This window comes from Crotalus tigris, unplaced genomic scaffold (genome assembly GCF_016545835.1).
Source record: "Crotalus tigris isolate CLP2741 ecotype Arizona unplaced genomic scaffold, ASM1654583v1 scf7180000023617.9722795, whole genome shotgun sequence".
Classification (NCBI taxonomy): domain Eukaryota; kingdom Metazoa; phylum Chordata; class Lepidosauria; order Squamata; family Viperidae; genus Crotalus; species Crotalus tigris.
Window position 1 is genome coordinate 4,358,710 of NW_024100081.1, and position 19,078 is coordinate 4,377,787.

Genomic DNA, 19,078 nt, shown 5'->3' on the forward strand with positions numbered 1-19,078 from the left:
ACAGAGCCGCACCACTTGCCCCCTCCATTTTCACTTCCGCTCCCGGTTCACTTCCGGAGAGAGGAAGGGACAGGCGGTTGACACTTCCGCCGGCCTCTCTTTTTCCCTGCGGATATAAGAATTGAGGGTTTTTTCCACAATCAGAAACAAACATGGCGTTTATAAAGACGCCCAAATTTCTCTTCCGGGGCGGAGCGACAGGACTTTGGCGCGAAGTTTCATCTCGCAGGAGGAAGAGAGAAGTTGTCGCCGCGCTGAGCCTCAGATTGACGTTTTTTCCCTGTCTAGTTTCGTCAGACTTGAAAGAATGAATTGCAGCCCCTCGTGGAGGAAATCGTTGCCACGTAAGGGGATTTTTGTTGAACGACACGATTATTAGATTTCTAAGGACAGCAGGATCGTATTGAAGCTGAGTGGCAGATTGATCGTCACCCTAGGGTCTCTTAAATACTTCTCTATTATTTTTAGAAAAGTGGGGGGGGGTTAGGAGAATAACACAGAAGTTGAGGATTGAGCAATGCCATAGCAACGGGATGTTCCAGGACTTTTCCTCTTTTGCTCATATGATATATATTATACGATCTGATCTTTTGTGTCTTTTTACAGATACCATAAACATAAAAAGTCAGAGAAAACGCATCTGTTCATGGATTGGCAAGGCTATATCTACAGACAGACAATTGCAGATCGCTCATTATAGGTGTGTCAGTCTGTTTTAGTTACTTCTTATAAAGCAAAATGTATTCTGTAGTTCTGGGAAAATGCATAATAATGTAATAGTGCTGATAACTGAGCATACAGATAGTGGATAGAAAGATGAGGAATGGCATTCAATGACTCTAAAAAAATATTTATCAATTTTTAGGGGAATATCTATTAAATGTGAAAAGGATATCAGCGACATCTGTATTTTTCTTGGAGAATTTATTTTAATAGAAGAAGAAGAATGTGATCAACTTTTCGTGGCAAGACTCTTAAAGCTATATGAAGATGGTAAGTTTTTTTGGTTTCTTTCCTGTATATCAGTTTTCCAGTACTAAGATAAATTTGTTTTGTTGAATATTTATAAAAGATTGCCAAAACGTAATGTCATTAAATACATATTTTAATAAGAAGTTGCAGAACTCATGAGGATACAAAAACATTTTCTCAACAACTAAGATTAATGCAAAATATAAAATTAATCTATAATAATGAATATAAATACAGATATTAAAGTGCTACAGAAAATCTTCAATACAATACTTAGTAACTAAATTACTGAACTGTTAAGTATGTAAAATTCTAAAATATGGGATACTAAAATATTGATCTTTTAAAAATTCTATGTAATGCTACACAGTAAATTTTTAAAAATGTTTTATTATAGATTAGGTAGGTAGATAGATATAATAGATATAATATTACATCATTAACTATTGATTTAAAATGCCTAAAAAGTATAGGAAATTAATATACACAGATTATATAAGCATACAACTACTAAAATGGCTGATTTAAGGCTTCCTCTTTAAATACTGCATTTTGAAATGATCTTTCTTCCACATATTACAAAAACCATATCATCATTGACGACACATCTCTTAAACAGTTTTGAATTTTTAGTAAACTGAATAAAGTCTTTCCAAGTAGGATAAATGAATTGCTATGCCTAAATTCCAAGATTTCATGTGTTATAGCCATGAGTTTTTCTAATAGGTCTATTCCTTATTGAAATGCCAAAGATCTAAATTTGAAATACTAGTTTGTTTACATTTCTAGTATTTGTCTTTGCTGCAATTACAGGTAGTCCATAACTTATGACGAGTTGCTTGGTGACCTTTTGAGGTAACAAGAGAGCCAAATAAAAGTACTTACTACTCTAATTCAAAGTTCCAATGGCTGCATGCTCCCCCTCCCCTATAGTTGATGGCAAAAGGCAGACACTCTTGCTTGCACTGACATTTAATGAAACCAAAGAAATGTATGTTTCAAAAATCTCCAAGGGGTCTTGGTAAGTAATTTTTTTTTTCTACCTCAGATACTCAGGAGAAACATGCAGTTGTTCAGTGGTTTTCTCGTATTGAAGAAATACCATTTGGTCTCCGAAAAAGTTTGGGACAAAAACAAGAGATATTCTTGAATGAGAAGGCTGAATGGGATACTGACATATTTGTTTCATCTATTGTTGGTAAAATTATGGTGAGTAGTAGCGGATTCAAATGTGTGAAGGCAAGAAAAGGAAAATGTCTTCAGAAATTCTTTGATGTAGTTTGCCGTAATCGTAAACCTGAGATAGCTCTTTCCTGGCAACTTCAGACCTGACTTGACATTTCTTCTTGGATATGTAATAGTAAACATGAAAGGCAGCACTTTAAAAAGAACATGAAGTAATCTTTATTATATTTTATTATACATTATATTCTGTGATAAATAGTCTATCATAAGATTGGTCATGACAGTTCCACTTCATCTGTTTTGATGCTTCACTTACACATTAATTTTCATTGCTGGGCAATTTGAATACTGTATTCACAATACTGCTGCATAAATAGGCTTAAATAGCATTGGCCAATCTGATTGATTTTATTTAAAAGATGTGCATGGCCATTCACCTTAGAGCACAACTGGACAACTCATGACAATAATAAATCTAAAAACCATAAAAAACTAAAAAAAAGTGGTGCCTCAGTCATCCCCTAAGGTGCCCCAACAGTGATCTATAAGTTCCCTTCACTCTTTTCCAGTGCCTGAATAAGGAGTCAGGTCTTAATAGCCTTCTGGAAGGCTAAAAGGGTGGAGTCTTCTGGATCGCCTGGGAGACGGGTTTCGACAAGGTAGAGACACCTATGAAAAGGACATAGTCTCATTAAATGGCAGTATTTCAGGGGAGGAACCTGGAGCACGCCTATTCTATTAGGCAGAAACTCTCAGGATGAGACAAATAACCTGATCCCATGCTGGGCAGGATTTCAAAGTTTAACCAGCACTTTGAATTGCACCTAGAAGGAAACTGGGAACCAGTGCAGCTCTTGCAACAGGGGTGTAACTTGGGTGAATCTAGGGGTGCCTATCACAGCTTCTGCATTCTAGACCAGTTGTAGCTTATGGGTGGTCTTCAAGGGCATGTATAGTTCAATGCATTGCCTAAGCAGTGTTTTATACTATTGATTATCGGTACAGGATTGATCGTTTAGAATATTTTCCCCAGTCTAGTAAGATTACAACTTGGTAATCACCAATCAGCGTTGCAGAATTGATCATTTAGATTATCTTCCCCAGCCTAGTAAGATGACAGTCCTGGTGATTGCCAATCAGCATAACCATTGTAGGAACAAAACTTTTGAGAAGCACTAGATTAGATTAATTGGGCAGTAGCTTTTGTAATTTGAATTATTGTTTATATAAGTTGTATGTTACAAATAACATTTTAGGCATCAGATATTTCTGATTCTAACACCAAATCAGTATCTCTTAAATTACTGCTTGTTCTGTACATGTTTTATGCATGTATGCTGTTTAGAGATAGTGAAAAATATTATAAGCTAGTATTATATATGGTCCACTAGTACTGTAACTTATTAATAGTAACAGCCCTGGATATATATGATGACTTCAATAGGTAGCAGTAAGTAGTCACTAACTTGGCTTGCCTCTGGTTACTACTTGGATTGGGCACCAATACCAGTGTTTTTAGCTAGGCATTTTTTTAAAAAAAAAAAAATCATAAAACAGCAAACCACTCCCACTCTGCCAAGGAAACTACATAAATGAAGCCATTAGTAACTGGGCTCAACTGCATCTTTGCAAGTCAGAGAGTTAATTCTAAAAATATGAGTTATAGTTCCCACTGTTTTAGTAAATATTCCTCTTCAAAGGAGAAGCCAGTTTTCGTTACAGTTTGAGAAAATACATTCCTTAATTGACCTTTTGTTATGCTTAGAGCTAACTGACGTTTAATCTCTTTGAATTATACTAAGTTTTGGACAGGCTGATCACATTATTTCACTGCTGTGTAAAATGAACAACTTTCTGCTGTTTTGCTGTTTTTAGGTTATTCCTTTGTCACCATGTGAAGCATTGCCTATTGAAGCAAAAAATAAGCAAGTTCTGTTTGTAAGGAAATCTTGGGATGGAAAAAAAATGAAGCCACTGAGACCTAATTTACTGGCAGAACTGAAAAATTCTGTTAAACTAAAGAATGACATAAATTTTGCAACTGAGAGCCATCTGACTCCCTCCCGCTCGCTGGAAGAAGCAATCAAAAACATCACTTGGAGTACCAAAGAAAGCAATAAAAGCAGCGCAGAAGTAAAACTGAGACATTCAGCTGCTAAGTCTTCCTTGTTTAAGCAGAGATATTCCCCGAAACTGGCCAGTGGTGACATCCCTGGAGCAAAGAAAAGATTACAGTTAAACAGTATGTTTACAAATGATTGGGTACTGCTGTCTTCACTGTCAGAAGAAATAGCTCTGTAAACTGCTACATGGTTTATAACACCTTACTAATTTTAAGGGTTATACAGGTAGTCCTTGACTAATGATCACAATTAAGCCCCATATTTCCATTGCTAAGCCAAATAGTTGTTAAATGAGTTTTGCCCCATTTTACGACCTTTCTTGCCACAGTGGTTAAGTGAATCACTGCAGTTGTTAAATTAGTAACATAGTTGTTAAGTGAATTTGGCTTCCCCATTGACTTTGCTTGTCAGACGGTCTCAAAAGGTGATCACGTGACCCTGGGACACTGTAACCATCATAGCTATGAGCCAGTTGCCAGGCATCAGAATTTTGATCACGTGACCACCGGGACACTGCAACAGTTGTGTGAAAAACGGTCATAAATCATTTTTTTTTCACTGCTGTTGTAACTTCGAACGGTCGCTAAACAAATGGTTGTAAATCAAGGACTACCTGTAAAAGATTATTTACCTCTTACTACAGAAATCCCTTTTGCAGTTCTTAATAATAGGAACTGTTCTGTATAACTTTCTTTTCTAAGCCACAGAATCGCCCTGAATCAGCTCCCAGGAAGGTTGTGTTAAAATGTTATGAGAATAGTAATTATTAACTATTGAATAACAGTTATGTGCCATCCATTTCACTCTAAAAAGCAACTCTAGGTGATAATACCTTCTGGCTTCTCTGGATGAAGAAATTACTATGGTTTGGACTATTTACCATCCTTAAATTAGAGTTACTCATAACTAAAGCAGGACCTTTATATTAAGCAGATCTCTGTCTTTCAGATTATTTTCAGATGAAAGCCATAATTAACAATGGATGGCTTCTGATCTGGCACTCATACAACTGAGGGGTTTGTTCATTTCTGTTGCTGTATTTGATTCATATATATCTGTAACAGATATAAAATTCTGCCCCTATTAGTATAACTCACATGAAAAATAACATAATTATGTAGGTTGATAAGTATATCATGACTGGAACTTTTTATCATTTCCTTGAAAACAGAAAACCTGTATAAAAATGGGGGAACAAAAGACTTTGTCCTTTCATGTTATTAGTCGAATGTAGAAGCAAAAAGAGAGATTTTTGGAGTTTAAAAAAGTGCCTGTTAATGTAATTCAAATAAAACTTTAGAATTCTGAGCTATGTCATATGGATCCTGCTTCTATACTGATAAATACTCACATATTGTATTTTTTTCTTCTTTTAATTTATACTAGAGATTAGGATCCATTTTTTATTGGCTGCTGTATTTCCCTGGGAGTAATATGCTGGGAAATGTGCCATTAATAGGTACAACTAGAGAAAGCAATAGCAAAGTTAGCTCCATTGATTAATTCATTTTTTGATTTGTCTTTTTTTTTTCTTTGACTCCTTTCTGTCCAAATGACAGAATGCCAGAGAAAAGAGTCAAGTTGATCTGATAGTTAATCTGATGTTCCAATTTCAAGGCCATTTGGAATTTGGCCAATTCAATTCCACAACAACTCTGCGAGATTATAATAAATTAAAATGAAAAATAACTTATACCAACCAGAAGACTGATCTATAACATAGAAAACCAAAAAAACCTAAAGGAATTCAACTGCTTTGGCTCAAGGCCTTGGAAACCAACTAGGTTTTCAACAATTTATGAAAAATCAGTAAGGTCTGAAATTGTTTCTTGGAAAAAATTTCAGAAATTAGGTTGCAGGCCAGAGGAAATTTGACCCGAAGAGATACAGAGGGGCATATGTATTCGGAAATTATTATTCCTTAATGACTCCTATTAAATCTTGTTCTGATTTTTTTTTCCTTTTAGCACCTACAAAATCTCCTAGAAGTACGCTTGCAGTGCAACAAGATGTGATTGAGCTTCTAGACTGTGGTTTGACTGAAACTCCACAACGATCATCCCTCAAAAGAAAAGTAACATTTACTGGCATTAAAGGTTCTCCTAAAAAAATACCTTGTGTTTCTGATGAGGAAGATTTGCTTTCAGATATAAAACCACTGGATGAGCAACCCAAAAGAACTACAACAAATTTACTAAGTTTATGCCAGAAGATCCAAGATTCCAGTCTGAAAACCAGCAGTTCTGCAGTGACACAAAGTACTAAAGGGTAGGGCTAAATTTGGAAATATAGTCTTCTGAACAGCTTATCGTTCTTGTGTCTATATTAACATTCATTTTTCTTGACGCAAGATATAGATATCCCCTGCTGTGTATTTAATATTAATTTACTTCTTTTCTGCAATCATTTGCTGACAGGAAGAATTGTTAGCTTTTTAATACTGGTGATAAATTTAACAGATTAATAACTATACTTAAATACGATTCCATGGGTTAAATTTTGTCTGCCTAGATTGACTTTAAAGTATCTGTTTCTTGAATAATTGAGAATGGTGAAGTTGGTGAAGGTGTCATACATTTTTCATAGAATATATAATATATAGTCGCATTTCTCTATAGTTTAGATGAAGAATATGAGTTGGAAACACGGAATCCAGCGATGACTCCACGTTCACGCAGAAAATGTGCAAAAGTGACTGCTGCTCGAATTGCAGAACAACTTGGGTGAGACTGTTATCCATATTACATTTTATTGTTATATGCTGTAAGCCCTGAAATGCCTAGTGCGTTAGTAACATTTGATAAATTATTGGTGGAAATAATTGCTTTATATATGCATGTTTACAAATATATTGTTTGATAGACTTTTTAAAAAGAAAACATTGTCCAAAACTGATCTTTGTATAAATGAAAATAAGCGGGTCAAACCTGGATCAATAACCCTCACAGTAATTCATTCATAGGACATTTTTTTACCCTTACCTACCTTTTTTAATTTTACATTTAAACATTACCAGTTTAAATGATAGAAGATTCCTGCATGTAATCTCACTTTCACTCTTCTACTTAGGAGTAGAAAATTTGGTTATATCCTAAGTTTTGAACTAAAATTTCCATCCCATTTGGCAGCATAACCATTGATCGGGGTTTATTGGAGGTATAGACCAAATACGTGATGGAGACATGAAGACATCAGGTTGCAGATTCTGCTGATTGTTGTCTAACCTCCCTTACAAACCAAATGTTAGGTGCTTGGCAGGCTTTCAAGGTTCTCTTCCAATACCTTATTAGCAAAAAAGATACTTACAGAATTCCAAGTTGTTTTGTTTCCCAAATTTTTCAAGACAATTGTCCAGCTCAATATATACCTAGTGTGATTTAAGGTGAAATAACTGAAGGTGTTTCTCTTTTGTAACAGTCCTGTTTCCCTCTCTACTTTCTCAGGATCTGTTAGAAGTTCCTTCGCAGAGTAGCAGTTTGGGGATTAGATGATAGTTCTCTGGGTAGCTGGACCTTACATGCCTTTTTGAAGAGGAACCACACCACCATCTCTTTCAAAACCTGTGGCATTATTTAATCCGCTAAAAGCCCAGGGATCTAATTTAAAGGTGTCTGAGCTCAACCCAGAGGTCACTTCACATTCCTTAGACATCATAGGCTCAAAAGAATCTCAGATAAAGCAGGATTCACTATGTCTGTGTCTAAGCATGAGCTCATTATCTGTCTGCTCATAATCTCTCATTGTCTTCAGCCAGTGTTGTTCCAGGAGTCTCTTTTTCTGCCTATTTTCCAAAATTCAAAATATGATGTATCCAATTTATTTCTTTAGTATTTTAAATAGAGCTGAAGATAAAAGCAAAGGTAAGAAGTGTCCTAGTCCCTTGGAAACTTCTGATTCAGATAGCAGTGATGAAGAAGACAACAAGATACTTCATACACCTAAAAGGCAAACAAAATTCACTCCCAAGTTCTCAAAGAACCAATCCATGGGAACACCTACCAAGGATTCAAGGAATACGGTAAGAGCTATAGGCATTTCTAAAAACAAAAAATTGTAATTACTCTCAAAAATCACAATAAACGTAAAATAAACTCTTGATTTTACAATTTATAAAATTCAGTTTGGAATTTATAAATGGAGATTTTTGAGAAGAATAGTGGTTATATTTGGAGTCAATACCATCTTCATTTTACCTGATGAAAATAGGCTGTGTCTTTGTATGTGTGGGTCATTTAAATGAATTTCAACTCCTGGCAACGTGAACAAATCAATACAGTTTTCTTGGCAATATTTTTGGAAGTGGTTTACCATTCCTTCTTCAGGATTTTTTTTTTTTTAATTTCCTGGTATTGGTCTAATGTTGATTGGTTCTAAATCACTCAGCTGGCTTTTATTCCCAAGAAAGAACAAAAATACAGTTCTCCCTGCTCCTAGTCCAGTGTCTTTAATCACAACACCAAACTGGCTACAAGGTGAACTACAAAATTCCAGATAGGAAATAATGTAAAACTATTTCCACCTTTCCTTCTTTCAGTCCACTTTTGCGTTGAATATTCATTTAAATTCTATGCCAAATAAATAATGTACTAAGCATTAAAAATGTTTGGCTTATTTTTTTAATTATTATTTTCAGCAGTTTCAAGCAGAACAAAATGCAAACAATTTCTAAATGAGAAAACAATGATTTTTCTTGCAGTCTAAACCAAGTACTCCAAAAACTCCACGTAATGCCACCCCAAGAATTCGCGGTCGAACTCAGACTATGCAGAAGCCAGCCAGTGTGCTAGAACAGGCAAGGATGAGGTAAAGTAAAATATTCCTTGTATTTCCCAAGGGAAGAAATAAATAACAATGTACAGGTAGTCCTTGACGTATGACCGCAGTTGAGTCTAAAATTTCTGTTGTTGAGTGAGACATTTGTCGAGTGAGTTTTGCTCCATTTTACAACCTTTCTTGCCAGAGTTGTTAAGTGAATCATTGCAGGGGTTAAATTAGTAATCGTTGTTAAGTGAATCTGAATTCCCATTGACTTTGCTTGTCCAAAGGTTACAAAAGGTGATCACGTGACCTTGGGACACAGCAACCATTATGAGTCAGTTACCGTAATTTTGATCACGTGACCATCGGGATGCTGAAGTGATTGTAAGTGTGAAAACTGGTCGTAAGTCACTTTTTTCAGGGCTGTTGTAATTTAGAATAGTCACTAAATGAACTTTTAAGTCGAGGACTACCTGTAGTTAAAGGAGGACAAGCTAGAAGTTAGCCTTTGAGGGTGATGTAAATAATATTTTTTATTATAGCGATAGATAATATATTGGTATCTTTAAATAAACACCCCGTCTGTTACGAATATCTGATTCTTCTTGTTTTATATTACATATAGAATATTTTTTTTTACTATGGATTAGCTTTTAAGTTATAAAGTCACTTTTTTGAAAAAACAAACAAACCCTTTTTCAACCCAGTGTTATTTGAAATCAATTCTTAGAACATTTGCATAACAATTCTTAATCAATTCTATTCACTATTCTTACTTAAAAATCATGTAACTGGAGTCTTTCGTATTGATGTCCCTTTTCCTCCTCTTTTGCTTTAATTGACAGACTGCACGTGTCTGCTGTCCCAGAGACCTTGCCCTGCCGTGAAAAGGAATTCCAGGATATCTGTAACTTCATAGAAAGCAAGCTTCTTGATGGGACAGGAGGGTGAGTGTTTCTTGGCATGCTTTTCATCAATTTTCAGTTTCATTAAAAGTGTTTCCCAAACTTGACAATTTTAAGGCATGAGGACTTCAACTCCCAGAATTCCACAGCCAGTCCACATGCCTTAAAATTGTCAAGTTTGGGAAACACTGGGCTAAGGGAACAATCGTTCTAAATAAGGCAGCTTTTGATTAGAAAAAACAGAAATCTGAGTGATTAGTATCGGTTCTCTTGTGTTTCAGGTGTATGTACATTTCTGGAGTTCCTGGAACAGGCAAAACAGCAACAGTCCATGAAGCCATTCATTATCTTCAGCAGGCAGCAGAAAATGAAGAGATACCAGCTTTCCAGTTTATAGAGATTAATGGAATGAAACTGACTGATCCACACCAAGCCTATGTGCTCATTTTAAAGGTGAATACGCTTGAGAAAAACGGAATTGGGCAAGAAGCCTTTTCAGTCGTTTCTTAAATTCAGAGGCTGAGCTTGCCTGTCTCTAGGTGTGTGTGTGTGTGTGTGTGTGTGTGTGTGTGTGTGTGTGTACAAGCCATAAGTTGTGTGTGCAGTTTTTTTTTGATATGCGACAGTGTTTTTTCAACCTACGTCTTCAAGATGAATAATTGAAGGTTATGGAGTGTAATCTAGCACATTGTTTCTGTGGAAGTTGGTAGATAAATGTTCTTAGTCTTGGCTGAGGAAAAAATGAATGGCCCAAATACATCCAGATGACATACATACCTATGGAGGATTAAAACTTCAGTCTTCCTGCTCCTAGTTCAACATCTTAACCAACTGGCTTTCCATTCCAGGTGCACACGTGTGTGTGTGTGTGTGTGTGTGTGTGTGTGTGTGTGTGTGTGTGTGTGTACACTACTTATACAACTTATGGCTTGTGGAAAATGGCTATCTTTTAAAATTTGGAAGATTGCAAACACTTTAGTGCTTATTTACAGCTAATTAAATATGAAGTGATCATGGAATCATTCCAGGTTCAAAAATCCTGCTTTATCCAGAATTAATGCAAATGTCTCTCTAAACACCCAGGCAGATTAACAGCTCTTGGCCTTGCTTTCTGAAGTTAATGGATTAAAGACAATGCTTTTGGCAAGATTGAATAAGTGTATGAGCTGACAGGTGTGCTTCAACATTTATGTTACCATCCCGGGAAATATTTGAAGTTTATTAATGATTGGATTCCCAGACAAGATTTTAAAAGGAGTCTTATGATGCATATTACAACTTGCACAACTTCAGACAATACGTAAATACTTAAATCACATTAATAAAGTGGAAGAAGTATACCACATCAACATTCCAAGATTTGACTATTAAAGAATAATGTAACAGATTTGCTTAGCACCGCTGGGGTATGCTGTAGACATTTATCTAAATACAACTTAACGTAAGTAGAATAGTTGCATCAAATTATCTCTCCCCGAAATGTACCTTTTACTCCTAAACACACAACCCATAGTAAAATAATTAGCATCCAAAAGTATTTTTTTTTTACTGAAACATATCTACATATGACAGAAAGATGAAATAACAGGCTTTTATAAATGAAATAATACATGAAAAGAAACAACCAGAAAAGTTTTAACTATAAATTTGGCTACCTAGAATAGTCCCATGGCAAAATAGTTAGCAAATAAATTTAAGAAGAATATTTTTAATAACTAAGGCTAAACTTTCCTGAAAGCAAGCAAATGACCAAATGTTCTAAACAATCTAAAATCCTGACTATGCATCAAGCTCCATGGTCATAATACTTTAAAATGTTTACAATACAGTTTAATATTTAAAGCAAAAGTCAAGATCTGGCTGCTATGGCCAAGCTGGATGAAGTAGGTATTACGAGGAAAAGATTCTTACCTCCTTGATGTCAGATATTTCTCAATGCAAGGTGGCACATAATCTCATCTCCCACAAGAGAAAAATAATGGGGCATATGAAAAACGTTCTTAAAAATGGAGTTTCATAAGGGTAGGTCTGTCTGATCTCAATTGCCTTGTCTTTTAAAAAGCTCGTTATGTCCTTCTATTGTCTGACACCTCTCCTTTCACTCTTCCTATCTTGATTAATAATTATGTCTGTTTTATTAATATAAATATTTACAGCTCCAAGTGGGTTTATGGGTTTACAATCTGATGGTGCTCAACATAAAAAATTAACATAGGTCTGGCAGAAAGTTCATCTGGACATGAGGTTCAATTAGGACAAACTGGAGGTAATGTAATTTTGCAAACTTGATAGTTTTTTAGGCAAGTTCTTCCATTTGTCCTTCTAAAGCTGACAACCTGCCACACTGAACATAGTAGGATTTAATTTCTAGAGAAACATACATAGAATGATACTATTGCTATAGCTGAATTCATTACTGCTGCACAAGATCGTAACACCAGTCTCCATTTAATCTGATTTAGCTACTGACAGGCCAGAAGACCACTGCCAGTCACGCGGCTGAACTTCTGAAAAAGATGTTTTGCACACGTGGATCAAAAAGGAAAACTGTAGTACTTGTTGTGGATGAGGTAATGTGGGAGTTCTTATATTAGAAGATTGTTTTTTAGTTTGTTTTGTAAGTATTTCAGAACCATGGGGCTGTTGTAAGATTGAAATGGTCTGAAGTGATCATCTTGTCAATAAAAACAATATAAATTATTTCAAAACACTTTCATTCCCTTCAGTTGAACAAGAGGGGCCTACAAATATTAATTAAAAATAAAAATAATCTCTGCTGAGGTTAAAATCTTTAAAAAAGAATGCAAAAGGGAAAATCTTTCTATGTTCATTCCTAAACTGACACATTTCTGTGGGTTAACTCCAGGTTTCAATTCCAACTATGTAACAAGCACCTGTTTTTCAAGCAGAAATGTACTGATACAGAGAAGGAAATATACAGTATTTTTCTTTAGATACTTATATATGCAGTATTATCCATAGGTTAAACTAAAAATAAAACTAAACTAAAAATAATGCTTATAGTATTTGAACGTTAACCCAAAATAATATTTTTCTGCAAAACTAAAAAAAATTAGAACCAGATCTTGTACATTTTTGCAGCATATATTTTCTTCATCTGTAATTTTGCATCAATTTTTTCCTCAATCTAGCTTGATCTCCTATGGACTCGAAAACAAAATGTGATGTACAATCTCTTTGACTGGCCCACCGAGAAAAATGCCAAATTAATTGTCTTGGCCATTGCTAACACTATGGATTTGCCAGAAAGAATAATGATGAAAAGAGTAGCCAGCAGGCTGGTATGTCTGTTCAACTCTATTACTATGGTTATGTTGCATTCATAATGTTTACAGAAATTAATGAAAAAAAAAGAGCTATTACTGTGCTTTGCAATCAGTTGTTACTGATATGAGAAAAATTCCAGATAAAGCCTCAAGTTAATTGTTTGAGATGCCACTTTAGATATGGTCTGAATAAAGAAAAGTTTGTTAGATACTATTTACTAAGATTTTAATTAAGGTGTTATTTATTTGATTATTGCATTTTTCTATTCTGAAGCTGGTCATTTATAGAACTAGATATCAAACACAGGAGACTTTGTGGTGCTAGAAAAAAAAGAAAGATTCTGATGTGGGAGTATTCAGCCCATGATAATCTGCTGGAATGCATAGAATTCTGGAGAAACCACTTGCAATAATATCACAAGTTCTGAATAAAACATTTCAGTAGTTTACACCTAAAATTGCATTTGATGCATACATTTTCAGTTTCCACATTAAATAATTAAAAAGTATTTTGAATAGAAAATTAAGGTTAAACACAGCTGCACATCCTGTAATTTATTTTATCTCTTATATTTCATACAGCTTGTAAGATTTATTGAATAATCATTTCAAGAGCTTTCAACAAGTTTGATGTTTTCTTTTTTGCAGGGCCTTACTCGAATGTCTTTCCAGCCGTACACCTACAAGCAGTTACAACAAATTGTTTCTTCCAGGGTCAATCAGTTAAAAGCATTTGAAGAGGATGCAGTCCAGTTCATTTCTAGAAAGGTAAATTGACCATAGTGGCAGCTGTGTGGAATTTTTTTTTTTTAAATTAACACTGCTCTTACTAGTTAATGACTGAACTCTAACTGAAGTACAAACTATATACCAAACTGATGGATCTAGGTCTGTATCATAAATTAGTGAAATTTTAAAGAAGTGCTTCAGACGTTCTTCATTATTGTGTTTCAGTTTTATAACATGCTCTTGTTGTTCCAATGGGATTGTGAAGAAAGTGAAGATAATAGTAATCAAATCCACAAAATGTATCCATTTTATTTATTTTCTTAGCAGACTTATATGGCTGCCCATCTACCAGACAACTTTGGGCAATGAACAAAAATGAAAAGCACAATATAATCAACACACAAAAACACTTAAAAACAACATTGAGCCCCCAATAAAACTTGCATGTACCAACTTTGCAATGCCAGCTCCATCAACACCTTGGCCTCATTGCCTGGGGGAAAAGCTGTATCTTCACTGCTTTCCTGAAGGTGAACAGGGTCAGGGACATCTGTACCTCTGGAGAGAAACTGTTCCCTAAGGGAAGGGCCATGACAGAAAAGGTTTTCTCTGCCCCACCAGATTACACTATTTCACCGAGGAGACTTTGAGTGTGCTCAGTCTGCCAGATGTAGTGGAGACAGGTAAAAACCACCAGGAATAGACAGTCCCAAAACTAAGCTAGCCCTATGTCATGTAGGGCCTTAAGGGAGACAACAATAGTTTAAGTTGCACCTGGAAGCTTACTAGGACACACTGTAGCAAACTCAGTAGTGATGTTGCCTGGTCAGACTGCAATATATCCACTACTGTCCATGCCATTTCCAGATTTCAGCATTATAGATTCCCAACAAATGGGGGAAACCAAATTAACATGAAGAAAGGGGAATTTCTGGGTGAAACAAATATTCCACATTAAATAGTGTTAAATAGCTATCATTTTTTTCTGGATATTGCAATAAAAAGAAAATGATCAACTTTCATTTTTAATCAATACATTTTAGGTTGCAGCTTTGTCTGGTGATGCAAGACGATGCCTTGATATCTGCAGGAGGTCCACTGAAATCTGTGAACTTGATTGCAAAAGAGGTGTTTCTGGATTAGTCAACATGGCTCATGTTATGCAAGCTGTGGATGAAATGTTCTCATCTCCATATATAAATGCAATTAGGTAATATAATAGTTTACCTGTGAATCTTCTCTGCTTCAGTGCCATAAAGGAAAATCTGGTCTGAGTGGCATGATGGCCTAGAGGTGGAGCTATTGCCTTATAATCAGGAGGCTATGAGTTTGATCCTAGGTAGCGGCAGATATTTCTCTCTCTGAGAGCAATGAGTAATTAATTGTCTGCTGAGAACTCCACCTAGGCGTCAGGAAGGGCATCTGGCCAGCAAACACTCAAGCGCTGCTCAGTCGCCCTAACTCCACCCCATGCAAGGGTTTATGGGGTTGTTAAAAGAAAAAAAAGGAGGAAAATCTGGTTTGTGCAGCATGAGTTACAACCATTTGTTCAGCAACCATTAAAAGTTATAATGGTGCTTGGACAAGTGGTGGCAAGGACCAGTCCTTGGAATTCCAGACGTCGCTACATTCCCACAGTCACAAGGTTGTGATCTGAGCATTCAGTGCCTAGCTCACCATTATGACAGCAAGCTGCAGTCATATGATGACAATTCCCAACATTCTTTGCCAGCTTCCCACAAGCAAAGTCAATGGGAAAGCTGCCAGGAAGTTGGAAATCATGGTCACATGAAGTCCTCGCTTATTGACCCATGAAGTCCTCACTCAATAACAGCAACCAGGATGCTGGAATTGCTGGTGCTAAGCAATATAGCTATGTAATATCACACTTTAAAACCACATCTTCTAGAGACAAAAATTCTGTTCCTAGTTGCCATTGTAACCCGAAGACTATCTGTATTTGAAATAGACCTTTGCTTTAGAGAGATACCCATTAACAGTCACCAGTCTCACTCATTCTCAGTACTCTAAATATCTGGGTTCCTTTTTTTGGACTCTTTTAGCTTGGTCCCACCCATCTATTCATGTTACATAATAGAACCTTCCCCCGGATCTCATCTGCACAGTTGAAATTTTTTCCCCAAACTCATCCTTATTTCTTCCAATTATCACCATTTTCTGGAGCATAACTTACAGTCTTTACTATGATTTTTTACTTCTATATGCACCCACAATTTCAGATAACACTGTGTATAGAATACATGTCTCCCTGGTAAGTCAACATGTTGTTTCTTGCAACCCACCAAGTAGAAATTATATATATAGTGTACTAACACACTTAGAAGTACTTTTTTATTATGCTGATTAATCTTGTTGGGGTTCCATTCTCTTTTAGGAATGGTTCATTGCAGGAGCAAATATTCTTGAAAGCCACAATTGCAGAATTTCATAGGTTAGGACTAGAAGAAGCTACAATTCAGCAGGTAAAAATAAATGCTAATTTTTCAAGAAGACTTTAGTTATAGTCTGAGGATGTATCTTTTCATTGGAAATTATTATTTAATATATTTTATACAATGTAGCTCTTTATTCCAATTCACAAATATGCACTAATTAGATTAGCGCTTCAAGTCTTTGGCAGTTCTCCTCCTCAAGCTTGTATTTTTATATTTTGAATATAATTATTTGTGTCAGACCATACTATACATTCTTCCAAACTGCATAAATTCAATCTAGACAGTCTATTTGACAATCTTTTAATATAATTTTCAGAATACAGTGATACCCTGATACTCATTGTTAATTGGTTCCAGGAGGCACGATGGGTAACAAATGAATTTTTCCCGGAAGGAATAATGTAGTGAGTCACAAGGCAGCTGACACTGACAAGTTCTAGCTTGTGCATTGAGTACCAAACAAACGACCGGGACAAAATGTTTGTGTCAAAATGTGTTGAATATCAAATTCAATGAATTTCAAAACAGTTGAGTACCAAGGTACCACCTTATATACAATTCTGAAAAATGGTGTATCTCAGTTGTTCTCAATCTTTTCTTCACCACGGACCCCCAAGATTTAAATCAAGATTTAAATCATAACATTTCTTCAAGCCTCCATGGACTCACTGTGATGACATCACAGACCCCAAAACTCCGCGAAGCACAGATTGAGAACCACTGGTGTATTTATTGGTTAATTTCCCATAGAAAGAGGAGGAAAGTAATTAGAAATTACTCTTTTAACTTGCTTGTTTTTAACCTTCAGTTTTGTTTTTTCCATTTCTAGATATTTCATCAGCACATTGCTCTATGTAGAATTGAAGGCCTACCAGTCCCTACTGTATCCGATATAATGGCAATTTCCTCCCGACTTGGTGCTTGCAAACTTTTGCTGGTAGAATCTCATGCTAAATACCTAGGCATGCGAGTTCGACTCAATGTTAGCCAGAATGATGTCATGTATGCACTCAAGCAAGATCAGGATGCCAAAAATACTAAATTTTAATAAGATTTGTTTTAAATAATGATGCTGATTAATACTTGAAATTTTGTTTTTAAACGTATTTTAGCTATTTTATAGTGTTTATAATAATAACTATTCTTTAAAAAATAATCCGGTTGTTCTGTGCTCTCATTATAACTCTACATTATACTATACTATATAACTATACTTCATAAATCTATCTCCAGTTGTTGAAGTTTAGTTAAAAAGTTGGTTTTATCCCAATAGAAATTCATACAAATTCACTCTATCCCATTTTTAGGTAGCTTCCAAAACATTATATCCAAAATATTAGGCTTGTACAAAACACTGGGAAGAGATTCATTGCAAAGCATATTAGCACGAGAAAAATGCCTTTCCTAAAACTTTAAAGGAGCTGTATTTTCAGTCCTTAGTTATCTTCTAAGCTATTATTCTAAAGGTCCCAGCAAAAGTACTGCACAGACAGTTGGTGATAGTCTTTAAGCAGCAGTGCAAATAATCAATCACAGTTTTACTGTTTTGAAAAATGGTGTTTTGTTTATGATAATCATACTTTGTAAAGTACTTCTTTCAATTGCTTTTCAAAAGCTTACTAACTATACTTAACCAGTTTTGATTACTGCAAACCTATTTATAATTTTAGCTGGAAGGAAAATGCTCATAGTAATTTAAAGTTTAGAGCCAGCTTGGTGTAGTGGTTAAGGCTTCAAGCTAGAAGTCAGGAGACCACAAACTCTAGTCCTGCCTTAGGCACAAAGCCAGTTGGGTGAACTTGAGCCAGTCACTTTCACTCAGCCCTAGGAAAGAGGTAAGGCAAACTACTTTTGAAAAAGCTTGCCAAGAAAACTGGGACTTGTCCAGGCAGACTTCAAGAATTGGACGCAATTGAACAGAACTAAAAAAGGAGTTTATCAACTGAAATATGGGGAATATGGAAAACTTTAATAAATCAAAGCTAGAAGGTAGAGAAAAGAAACATATCATTTCCAGAAGTATTGTTCATCCAGTCATGACTTGCTTTATATTTGAATTAAACTTGAAATGTTTTTTCTATGTAGTATGATCAACAGATGGTAGTGTAACCTGTAATTCCCTGAATTTCTTTGGTCCAAACCCAGAACAACCCAAATATTCAGGTTTTATTTCTGTCAAGTTGTGGCTGATCCAAAAATTGGTTGGCAGAACTTCCAGCACATAATTGTTTCTGAATTTTGAAAAAAAAAAAACAAAAAAACCCACATGCTTTTCATTTCATGCACATTTCTATAAAAAAAATAGAGAAAAAAATAAATTAAAACTAATTATAATTTTTGTAATTGATTATTTAAAAAGGCTGATGTGATAGAAATTTTTAACTGCATTTTAAAATAAGCTAGGAAAATAAAAGTTACCTAGCATGGAAAAACCCAAGAATTCTTGGAGAAAACATACAACAAAGTGCTTCCTCTTCAAAACACTTTATAATTGCAGAGAGGGCTAATACAGAAGAATTATTGGAGAAAAAGAATAAACAAGTAAGAGACCATATCCTTCTGGCCTTTCAGGGCCTAGCCCTGCACATAGAAAGGATTGATGACCAGATGGAAAAGATTACTGAAAATGCATCAAGGATGGAATTTAGAATGCAGGAGGTAGA

At 35.4% G+C, this 19,078-nt stretch overlaps 1 protein-coding gene across 1 annotated transcript; it reads left to right on the forward strand.

Annotated features, from left to right (window-relative positions):
• The first annotated feature begins 157 nt into the window (after positions 1-157).
• Positions 158-17,571, forward strand: ORC1 (origin recognition complex subunit 1). Its single transcript, XM_039320046.1, has 17 exons — positions 158-344; positions 607-700; positions 866-993; positions 2,021-2,181; positions 4,033-4,399; positions 6,248-6,548; positions 6,899-7,003; positions 8,109-8,298; positions 8,977-9,083; positions 9,884-9,985; positions 10,225-10,396; positions 12,406-12,513; positions 13,096-13,245; positions 13,879-13,998; positions 15,003-15,169; positions 16,355-16,442; positions 17,245-17,571. The coding sequence occupies exons 1-17, from the start codon at positions 308-310 to the stop codon at positions 17,461-17,463; spliced, it is 2,616 nt and encodes an 871-aa protein (XP_039175980.1). The 5' UTR covers positions 158-307; the 3' UTR covers positions 17,464-17,571.
• Positions 17,572-19,078: the final 1,507 nt, after the last annotated feature.